Raw genomic sequence first — 12,137 nt, forward strand, 5'->3', positions numbered from 1 at the left:
ATTTGCTTGTGATAGTCAAATCTGAAAGTATGCTATGTCATAACACTAATCACATGTAATATAACAATAATCATTCTTTGATTAACATTGCAAAAAATGTGGACTATGCCTTTTGGCACTGTAATAATGATCTGTATTTGAATACTGCTTTGTAAATGCAACCCACTCCAGTATCCTTGCCTAGAGAATTCCATGGACAGAGGAGCCTAGTGGGCTACAATCCGTGGGTCTCAAAGAGTCTGACAATGATTGAGCAACTAAGAGTCTTAAACTTTAAAAAACCCTTTCACACACATTATCTTCTTGGGATGCTTAACAATCCTTTAGTATAAATAGGACAGACATTATTTAAACTGAATCTCAGAAATGGACATATTCATCATAACACGGCAAGAAAATGGCAAAGAACCAACGCAGCCAACTTTTTCTGGGTCTTAATTAAGTCTCGCCACTGTCACGTGATGTCATATGCTTTTGCAAGGAAGTAATAATGGGATTGTGCCCTAGCCTGAAGCACACTTGAGTTTCACATTTGTCCAGAGAAAAGATCTAATTGATTTCATACCCAGTCGTAGGATCTGGTCTCAGGAGCTAACCTGACTGATTACCTTTCTTTATAGAAATAGAAGCGGAACCTTGATTCCTACATTTGCACGCAGGCCTTTAGCCTGAACACAGTACTTCCGATAAGCGGTGTGTACTAAGCTATAGAAGCTGCTCACCGTCTAACCTACCACTCATCTCTTGTCAAAGTTCATTTCAGGTGAAATCATGGTGGCGATTTATGCTTCTGGAGGCCACAGTGGTTTCCTTTACTGCTCACCGAGGGTAGAGGAGGCCTCACCTGCACCACCTCTTATGGCCAGTACTCGTTTTCCCATCTGGAAACACCCTGCAGTGTTGGACTTTCAAGGCATGTAGGTTACTTACTATTGGTTCAAAAGGCTGGACAGGCGTAGTTTGTGCTTCACGGAATCTGATACACACCACGCCCTGTTGTTCGATCAGTTTCTCCTTGGCTGATAGAGGACTCTCCTTAAAGATAAGAACAACATTCTCGAGGCACATAGTTGTTTGAAATCAGAGTTCAAATCCACTATATGGTTCATAGACACTTCCAGTATTGTTTAGAACCTTTTTGGTAGTACTACACTTAAGCCAATAGCATGGAAATAAATAGGTTTTTCATGGAAAATAGGAAAAATGTATTGAGGACCAAGTAAATACACAGTAATAAGAAAATAGTTAAAATACAGTTTAAGTCACTCAAAACATTCCAAATCTTTATTACATAAAAAATGCTCATGATAAAATATTGAGTGTGAAAAAACAGGTGCAGAAATGTGTGAATGCGATGGTTGTAATTTCTTCCGAAGTATACGAAAATAAAGTACCAATAGTAATTTATAATTAATAATATGTTGCCTGGCACAGTTTGAAACACATCATGTGTATTAATTCAATGCTTGTATCAGTCCTAAGAGGTAGGTACCGTTGTTATCTTTGTTTTACTGAAGAGGCCCTTGAGGTACAGAAATAAGTTGTCCACAGTTGCATGGTAAGAAATGGACTCACCAACTAAGAGGAAATAGACCAAAATGCCAGTAGGGATTATCTGTGGATAATGGTGTGAATAGGCTGATTTAATTCTTTACATTTATAGAATGTGTCTCTCTCTACTCTTGATATATTAGAACTAGCAATTTTAAAAGAAATTGAAGCATATGAGAACATTTGTAGGTTTGAATTTCAGAGAGTAGCTTTTCTTTCTTATATCTAAAACAGAAATTATACTCAGTTAAGAGAGGGGAAAAGACAAAACAGTATTTTCTATCAGTACAATCTCCCTAAATGATAACCTTTCAGTGTATGTTGGATACAGTTTGTTTTATCGATAAGGAGAACCAGACCTTCTTTAGTTCACAATTAAACATTAAGCACAATCCAAGAAACTGGTTCTGATCAAACCAAGTTTTGTTTGATCACTTGAATACTTCACCAGTGATAGAGAATGTAAAGGCCCATACACGATAGAACGCCTCCAGGAAACGGACACTTTCCTGTCTGGAAATTACATCCTCAAAGGCAAATATACTTCAGGAACAGTATGTTCTATTTAGTTGTGTCTTAACTTTGGTGATTTAACTTTCAATCCTTCTCTCTTGCTTTCACTTCCACGATTCTTCTCCCTTCAGAAAACCATCCAATCAGCTGTGAAAACCAACCAACCGATGAGCCTCAGTGTGTTGGAAGTTGACCCTGTTTTGAGTTTTATTCGTGATGATAGTTGTACTTTACCACTAGATGCCAGGCACTCTGCTAAATGCTTTCTGCGAGCCGGCAGTTACAGGCTGGACGCCGTTGCCGGCAGGCTTCTGTCACTCACGTCGCGGCCTTTCATCAGGGTCTCAGTCAAGCCCGGTGGCCTTCCCATGCCTCAGTCCCTTCCGGTCTTCCTGAGAAGGGATCTGTGTGGGTCGTTTCGTTTTTGCTTCTGATTACATTATTTTTTGAGGATGAGGTAGAATGCGGTTGGTTTGAAAGGAGCCGTGGTTTTGAGAATAACATAGCTTAAGAATGAGAATATTAGTCACGAGATCCCAGTAGATTGTCTGATGCTGAGAATACTTGGGAAGACCGGGCCATGTGACAGCTCCGTGTGGATAATGATGATTGGGGTTTCGTGTTTGTTTTCCTAAGATAAATCGCCATTTCAGTAGCTTTACAGGAAATTATGCCCATCACGCCATCAACTCTGTACAGTTGTTTTTTTTTTTTCTTTTTTAAAATAAACCAAAATACATTAAAAAAAATTTTTTTATTGTAGAAGCATATAGTGAAGGAGAAGATACTTGTTTGAGTCGTCTAGGTAATAGGCGTGAAAGGAATTACCAGCCCCGTCTCTGCTCCCACAGGAAGCAACACAGTAAGCGGTGTCGACCGCGTAAACAATGGAAAATGAGGTGTGTGTCTCGGCTGGGTTCCAGGTCACCCCTGGCTGTCTCGTTGCTAATGGTGTCAGGGTTCCCAGCTCTCAGCGTAGATTTTCTCTCCAAATGTTGTTCCCTCAGGAGAGGGTGTCTTAATTCTGACACGAAGACAGTTGGAGCATATTATGGCTGTAGACTAAAAGCTGACATCCAGAAGTAAACAGAAAGCTAATACGTACATCCTCAGGACGGCATTTGTTGATATGACTTATACTCTCTGATGCTGAGACTTGTATATCGGAGCAAAGCCTTCAGGTTTTGCCCTGTCTTTGGAGAACATTTTCAGAATGAGCAGTTATTTGTTGAGGCGTCTCACCTTCTCTCTCCAGAGGACTCACTGAGTGATTAAAATGACCTCAACAAGTAGGGTCCAAGCTAGGTTTAAATCTTAAAATGAAGATAAGTTTCATTTATCTTAATGAAATGGAGAATAAGTTGTATTTTTTTTTACATGGCAGGGATTCTGGTTCACCAGACATTCCTCTGTCTTAGTATTGGCACACGCTCCGTCGTGTCCAACTCTTTGTGACCCCATGGACTGTAGCCTGTCAGACTCCTCCGTCCATGGAATTCTCCAGGCAAGAATGCTGGAGTGGGTTGCCATGCCCTCCTCCAACGGATCTTCCCAACCCAGGGATCGAACCCAGGTCTCCTGTATTGCAGGCGGATTCTTTACCGTCTGAGCCACCAGGGAAGCCCAGTATTTGGATACTGATGCCAGACTCCAGGCGAGGGGCTGACCGCTCAGACACACTCGAAGTCCGCAGTTCTGGATGGAGTGGTGAAGCCTTCTGTCACTTACACTCTGTGGCGGGGGGATGAGGACAGCACGCACGTGTTTCTCTCACCCTCCCCAGCACCAGCGTTATTGGGAAGGTGGTTGTCTGAGGCAGGCTTTCCCGGAGGAGGGGGAGGGCCTGCGAGGTGCAGAGCTGGGGCGAGCGTTCGCTGGAACACTTCTCTTGGGGAAGTCTCTGCAGTGAGCAGTTCCTCTTTTCACACCTATAAATGGAAGGAGAGAGAAGGCAGGTTTCACCTCCCCGCCCTCTGGGCCACAGCCGTGCTCACGTGCCTGAGTCTTACCTGCCGGCCTTCTCCCCCTTCCTCTCCTCCTCTCCACCCTGGGATGATGACTGTGAGTCCCATCCCTCTGTGACCTGAAAGAAAAGGCGTGTGCAGTGACTAATCTACTCTAGTGTTGTAGTTTAGTCACGAAGAGGTTCTGGTTCCAGAAATATTAAATCCTTAAAAAAAAGGACTTGCCATGTGTGGTTACCCAGTTACTTTGGGCCCGTGATGTTTTCTTTGATCTTCCTGTTCTCCTTACTTCCAGGCTCTCAATCAGGCTGTGGGGGTGACAGGGCTGAAGAACTCTTTGTTTAAATTTTCTTCCTAATAAGGGTCCTGGGGGACAGAGTGTAGGGCAATCCAGAACCAGACTGAAAAACTGATAATGCTTTTAGGTAGAGAACCAACATAGAAGATGTTATTCTCATAAGCTTTTTAAGTTAAAGAGCGTAAACGCCTAATTCAAATACAGTGAGTAGGGACAAACATGTTTATTGCAGAAGCAGGAAGCAGAGAGAGAAAAGAAATGTGCAGGTAGATGGCAAGAATTGGGAAAGCTGTAACTAGGGAGAGAAAGGAAAGGTTAAAAATAAGCACAAAATTGTTCTGAAGGAAGCTGTAAAGATAGACACATAAGTACAAAATATGCTCAAATAGGCGTGTGTTGTCATATTCACACCTGCTCCTCTCCCAGCCCTTAAACACAGTTTCCATTTTAAGAACCCGAATTCAGGAACTTCTCAATTAAGCGTCATTTGGCTGTGGTTTCATCATCCCGTCAGTATTGTGCGCGAAACTGCTGTACCTATATTTGGAAAACTATACCAGAGTGTTCGCCAAAGGCTTGAGAAGTTGTGGTTAAAGTTATTTATCAGTATAGTGCTTTAACAGTGTTACGTTGTTTAAATACCTGCCTGATGTTCGAAAAAGCACTAGAATTTAAAAATTCTTCTCATTTCTTCAGTCTTTTCCTTTCATGAACTAAAATTTTAAAAATTACAGTAAAATGTCCTGACCGTTTAATTTTATAACAAGTTACTCAGAAACTAGAAAGTAGTTTTTGATAGATGAGAGTATATTTCTTTTAGGATAAAATGGCTTTGTCTATAGGATTATGATTAAGGATTTTTGTCTTTTTTTTTAATGATTCCTTGAGAAAGTGTTGAATGTTATGTATTAATTTGTAGCACTGTATATATGTGTTAGTCACTCAGTCATGTCCAGCTCTTTGCAACCCCATGGACCGTAGCCTGCCAGGCTTCTCTGTCCGTGGGATTTCCCAGGCAAGAATACTGGAGTGGGTTGCCATTCCCTCTTCCAGGGCATCTTCCCAACCCAGGGGTGGAGCCCGGGTCTCCTGCACTGCAGGTAGACGGTTTACCTACTGAGCCACCAAGGAAGCCCAATTTGTATAGCCTAAAGGGATTCTTTTCTGAGTGTAACACATACATCTTAAGGCTTTTTAAAGTATTTCAACTAAGGAATCTTAACACTATGGCTTTGTTTTTATTTTTTAGTAACAGTGATCACAAAAGTGGATGATAGTCTTGGCGTTTGACCCACAGCTAGTGTGAAACTAAGCCGAGCATTGGAAATTCTGCTCTCAGGGTTGAGTGGTCCAGGGCCAGGGGTTGGTTGCAGCTGTGTTGAGGTGGCTGCCTGAGAACAGAGGGCTTTCCTCACCCTTATTTATTGGATGAAGCTGATAGGGCCCTTGACCTTCTGAGTGACGGTGGCCGTGTAGTCAAGCACTTGTAATATTTCCCGTGCACAAGAAAGTTCTCTACAGTCCACTAATAACTAGCTTCTTTTTATGCTCTGAAACCAGTGGTGGTGGTGGTTTAGTCACAAAGTCGTGTAAGACTTGCAACCCCATGGACTGTAGCCTGCCCGGCTCCTCTGTCCATGAGATTTCCCAGGCAAAAAGGCTGGAGTAGGTTGCCATTTACTTCTCCAGGGGATCTTCCCCACCCAGAGATCAAAGCCGGGTCTTCTGTGTTGCAGGTGGATTCTTTATCAACTGAGGTACCAGGGAAGCCCCTGAAACCAATAAGTAGGTCCGTTGCAGTATTTGTTGTTCAGTTGCTCAGTCGTGTCCGACTCTTTGCGACTCTATGGACTCTAGTATTCCAGGCTTCCCTGTCCTTCACTATCTCCTGGAGCTTGCTCAAACTCATGTCCATTAAGTTGGTGATGCCATCCAACCATCTCATCCTCTGTTGTCCCCTTCTCTTCCTGCCTTCAGTCTTTGCCAGCATCAGAGTCTTTTCCAATGAGTCAGTTCTTCTCGTCAGGTGGCCAAAGGATTGGAGCTTCAGCACCAGTCCTTCCAATGAATATTCAGGATTGATTTCCTTTAGAATGGACTGGTTGGATCTCCTTGCAGTCCAAGGGACTCTCAAGAGTCTTCTCCAACACCACAGTTCTATAGCATCAGTTCTTCAGCACTCAGCCTTCTTTATGGTCCAACATATGCTTACAGTATACATATACTTTTGATCACTTTGAAATGTGATCAATTAAAAAGCTTTTCTCTTTAAAGTACCCTTACCTGCCTGATAGTGGGGTTTAAATCCTGCACATTGCCTCTCTGTTTTTGCCAACTAGTATCTTTTTATAATTAAAATTTTAAATTGTGTTGTACAGACATATATGGAGGAAGAAACCATTTTTAATCGTTCAGCATATGTGTTTCCAAACATTTTCCATCATGGGAAACTTTTCATGAAGGCATATGTATCCCTAATTCATTCTTCTTCATGGCTGCATTATATTCTAAAACATGTACAATCACAATTTAACTCTGCCTATTAATATATAGTTGATTTATTTCCAATTTCTTCCCTTAGAGTCAATGTAGCAGTGAAAGTCTTGGTATTTGTACTTTTTTTTTTTTTAATGTGCAAGTATTCTATCTTAGCTAGATTCCTAGAAGTAGAATTGCTGAATAAAGAGAGTACATTTGAATTTTGATATGTGCTCAGTTGTTTTCTTAAAAGCTTTTAGAAATGGACATTTCCCCTCACGGTGTATGAAAATGACTATTTCCACATATCTTTGCCAACATTGGGTTAGATGACACTTTGTCCCTGCTTTGTCAGTCTGATGGTGTCTCATTGCACTTATTTGCATTTCTCTCATTGAAAAAGAGGTTGCATTTTTTTTTCATAAATTGATTGGTGTTTATCTTTTATGATTGCTCTTTCAATTTCTTTGCCTGGTTTTCTTTTGAGTTATTTTTCTTGTTTTGGGATCTCTGTGTATATGAAATAATAGTCTTTTGTTATAGTCTGTCAGTTATATTTTATAGTTATCTTTTGTCAAACAGGAATTTCCTATTTTATGTAGTCATATTTTTCAGGTTTCTTTTCCTTTATAGCTCTCTTTGTGTCTTATTTTAGAGAGGGCTTCTCCATCCCAGGGTTAAACACAGCATCTCCTTTGTTTCCTTTAAATACATTTTTAGTTAAGAAAATATTTAGCTCTTTAATCAGTTTGGAGTTATTAATACACGAAGTTTGGGGTAAAACTCTAAACTTTCTTCCCACATGAATATCAAATTATGCCAACACCACTTATTGAATAGTCCATGTTTTCCTCACAGATTTCAAATTTTTCTCATTATGTTCTTAATTCTCGTATATTTTCATTTATATTTAGATGTTCTTGTACTTTCTACCATTCAGTTGTTTTGTTTATTCCTACACTGGCATCATACTGTCTTGATATCTGCTAGGGAAAATCCTTAATTCTTTTTCAAAAATTTCTTACCTTAAGCTTGTATTACTTTTCCAGAAGAACTTTATAATCTGTTAAGCAATATTTTAATGTCTGTTTCAGTGGTTTTTCATACTTTTGGTTTTATATTTATATGTGATTTATTCAGTAATCTGTATCTTTTTTTCTTCTTATATTTCAGAGTCCTGTGTATGGAGACTCACATGAGTCAGTTCAGTCTAGAAGGGTAGTCATTTCTCATAATATGGACAAAGCTCTGAAAGAAGGTAAGGATTAAATGAGGGTATATAATTACCACAGTAAGCAATTCATTATGTTCTAAAAGGAAAATAGTAATTTCTAGCAAATTTATCCTCTCTCTGTTTGATGCCATTTGGATTTTTCTGATCATGAATTTTTACTTGAAAACATAGTAAATACATCCAGTTGTTGTTTAGTCAGCAAACTGTGTCTGACTCTTTGTGACCCCACGGACTGTAGCCCGCCAGGCTCCTCTGTCCTTGGGATTCTCCAGGCAAGAATACCAGAGTGGGTTGCCATGCCCTCCTCCTGGGGATCTTCCCAACTCCGGGAACAAACCTGTGTCTCCTGCATTGGCAGGCAGATTCTTTTACCACTGAATCAGCAGGGAAGCCCCCAGATACATCCATGTTTCAGTTAAATGAATGGCATATAAACATTGACTGAGCAGGAATTTGCAGATCACATGAAACTAGCTAGCTTGGTGGAGTTACTTCCATGATAGGAAGCAGGAATCTGTTGTTCACTGTTACTTGAAGTGGGTATCAGGAAGCCTTTTTTTTTTCTTTTGTTAATAGATATAACGTAGAGAAAGTGCATTGGGAATAAATACACTCAGGCTCGCTCATGGACAAACCAGTTAGCCAAATTAAGGGATCTTGGCCAACCTTGACAAAAGAATGAAGGACAGATGTGAAACTTGTATTAAAGATGATTGAAAAGGGGACTGTGGTGGGTACAGTGTTGTATGTCTGGAAATGGGGATGAGTAAGTATAATTACAAATATTAAAGTTTAAAAGAGAATATATTTTGATCAAATTAAAGTTTTAAAAATCTGTTTTAAAAATCAAATTTCTAAAAACTGACAGTTTCGGTTATTGTATACAAAAAAAGAGTCTGAGGTTTTCCATGTGAAAATATATGGTGTTAAGTATGAAGTTTGGAGAGAACTGGCAACTACTCTTCTATTTCAGATACCCTTATAAGTTTTTCTCCTCAAGTTACATTTCCTGGAAAACTGACAGAAGATAGACTTTTAAAAGTCTTTTTGACTTACTATTAAATCTCACTAGATCTGCAGCCCAATTTTCACTGGACTGCCCTGAATTATCTCACTAATGTGGGCAGGAAATGTAATTCGGCAATTATCGAGTACCTGCTGTTTGCTCAGTAGAACTCAGATGGTCCAAGGATTAGATGCTGACACAAAAGAAGCATAGCTGGTACCTCAAAGCATGGCTTTCCCCCTCCCTATAGGCTCAGCTTATCTAGCTCATGTCTCTTTAACCAGTGGTGTGAAATATGTGTCCATTTTTCTTGAATAAATCAATAGATCCACCAGTGACATAAGCTAATAACCTCAGATCTTCCCAGAAGATGACTTTCTTCTGCACACAGAGAGTAATTACTAATTGGATTTTTGAAAACTTTGCAAACCACAGAGGGACATCTATATGATCAATGGAATTGTTGTTGTCATCATCACTAGGGCAGTTCCTGGTTGAATGACTGTTTCTTTGTTCCAAGAGACTCGGGTCATGGACCGCTTATGACCTGTGGGGCTTTACCCTCTTGGGCATGGAAGACTGTGCCTGAGTTACCGGGGGGGGGGGGGGGGGGGGGGGGAGAAGGCAGAGGTGGAAAATGGCTGTCTCTCATACTGTTTACTTAGACGGAGTCATTCCTTGTTCTGAACATGTATAGATAGAGATTTACCGAGCATCACATTTTCTAGACTAAATGGTAGCTTTTAAACTGGTCTCCTCACCTCTAGTATTTCTCTCTTGTTTACCCTAAGTCGTCTTTTCAGATTAATCTAACTAAAACTGAAGTTCTAATCATGTTATTCCATTCTCTCTAATCTTCTGTGATCCCCTCTCACCTGCTTATTTCTTGAAGAGCAGTCCTAGAAAATAGATGTATTTAAGTCATAACAGCATTGAATTTTTTGTTGGCTGGCTATGCCTTTAGAAGAAAAGCTGTTTGCTTGGCAGTGAGAATAAGTGTTCTTTCATTTCTTACTGTGGTTTGTTACATTACTCGTGCATATTTCTTAATGAAGAACATAAAATGATTTTACTATCATGAATTTCTCTGTCTCCTTGAATTGACACAGATGATATATTTTTAAATATTTTGGGTTTTTTTGTACCTGTATGAATGAATGTATGTAGTTATGTAACACATACTTAGTATTGTGTCTTTCTTTTGTACTTTTATATTTTTATGATACTTAGTTTGAAGAGGGGTGCTGATGAATTATTAAAAGAAGATATACCTATGACTAGCACATAGCTCTATTACTAAGTACAGATTTTTGCCAGTATTCAATTTTATCCATCTCTCGCCAAAATGTATTATCAGAGGACTGTTTTAGAGTTACAGTAATCAGAATATGCAATGTGGTTAACAAACGTAATGAAGCATTATATAGGTGAATGAATATAAATCCTTTAGCATGTTGAAAAGATCTGTTTTAAGTATTAAGTCTCTTAAAATTGCTCTTAATTTCCTGCTTTAATTTGAAGTTAAATTTCAATGAAAGAAAAGATGCTTCTATTTTCCAGATGCTTCGGTTTGCAGATTTATTCGCTATTAGCTAAAAATTCCGTGGCGTGAAAACTTTTAGTTTACTAGAAGAGTAAGAGAGAAGGAATTGTACACGAAGAGTTTAGCCAGTGTTTTTATTTATTTATTTATTTATTTTTTTGCTTCCCATTCTTTAATTTTTTTTTTAATTTTTTTTTATTAGTTGGAGGCTAATTACTTTACAATATTGTAGTGGTTTTTGCCACACATTGGCATGAATCAGCCATGGATTTACATGTGTTCCCCATCCCGATCCCCCCTCCCACCTCCCTCCCCATCCCATCCCTCTGGGTCTTCCCAGCGCACCAGCCCTGAGCACTTGTCTCATGCATCCAACCTGGGCTGGTGATCTGTTTCACCCTTGATAGTATACTTGTTTCAATGCTGTTCTCTCAGAATATCTCACCCTCGCCTTCTCCCACAGAGTCTGAAAGTCTGTTCTGTACATCTGTGTCTCTTTTTCTGTTTTGCATATAGGGTTATCATTACCATCTTTTTAAATTCCATATATATGCGTTAGTATGCTGTATTTCTGGCTTACTTCACTCTGTATAATGGGCTCCAGTTTCATCCATCTCATTAGAACTGATTCAAATGAATTGTTTTTAATGGCTGAGTAATATTCCATAGTGTATATGTACCATAGCTTCCTTATCCATTCGTCTACTGATGGGCAACTAGGTTTCTTCCATGTCCTGGCAATTATAAACAGTGCTGTGATGAACACTGGGGTGCACGTGTCTCTTTCAGATCTGGTTTCCTCAGTGTGTATGCCCAGAAGTGGGATTGCTGGGTCATATGGCAGTTCTATTTCCAGTTTTTTAAGGAATCTCCACATTGTTCTCCATAGTGGCTGTACTAGTTTGCATTCCCACCAACAGTGTAAGAGGGTTCCCTTTTCTCCACACCCTCTCCAGCATTTATTGCTTGTGGACTTTTGGATACCAGCCATCCTGACTTAGCCAGTGTTTTTATTGGCAAAGTATGTGTCATCACACTCTTCCTGCTTGGCACTGGGATGCCCAGAAGGAGGATAAAAGGATGTAAAAGCCTGGAGGTCGTGTAACCCAGCTTACCATCTCAAGAAGTACTTTCTTCCATGTCATCCTTGTCTATTAGATGCTCCGCTTGTGTTGAAATTTCTTATGATGGTGCATCCATCATCTGATATGGCAGTCTCTCGAATAGTTTTAATGTTTTTGTTCAGCTCCTCCTTGTGTTGAACAGAGAAAAGCAACTTCCTTGTGATTTCCACCCATTGGTCCTATTTAAACCATCTAGAGCACTTTGAAATTAAACACACACTCAGGGGGCTGGGTACCGAGATGGACTGTTTAAAGACTCGGCCATCCAAGAAAATCCAGGACCTCGGGTCTCCACACCCCCAAAATTCGAGTTAGATAAGAATCACTCGTTTTGAAAGCTTTCGGGAAACAGTGTGTCTTCCCTTGTTTTGCTTTCCACTGTTTGTATTTTAAAGCGACTGTTAGATAGCAGCAGCAGCAGGAGAG

At 39.9% G+C, this 12,137-nt stretch overlaps 1 protein-coding gene across 5 annotated transcripts in view; it reads left to right on the forward strand.

Annotated features, from left to right (window-relative positions):
- SNX25 (sorting nexin 25) overlaps nt 1-12,137 on the forward strand; it is a 93,864-nt gene that overhangs the window by 15,968 nt on the left and 65,759 nt on the right. For all 5 annotated transcript variants that reach the window (XM_043893505.1, XM_043893502.1, XM_043893503.1 and 2 more), the window contains exon 2: nt 7,978-8,062. In XM_043893505.1, coding sequence (XP_043749440.1) covers nt 7,978-8,062 — 85 coding nt within the window. The remainder of the gene's footprint in view (nt 1-7,977; nt 8,063-12,137) is intronic.

This window comes from Cervus elaphus, chromosome 32, assembly GCF_910594005.1.
Source record: "Cervus elaphus chromosome 32, mCerEla1.1, whole genome shotgun sequence".
Lineage (NCBI taxonomy): Eukaryota > Metazoa > Chordata > Mammalia > Artiodactyla > Cervidae > Cervus > Cervus elaphus.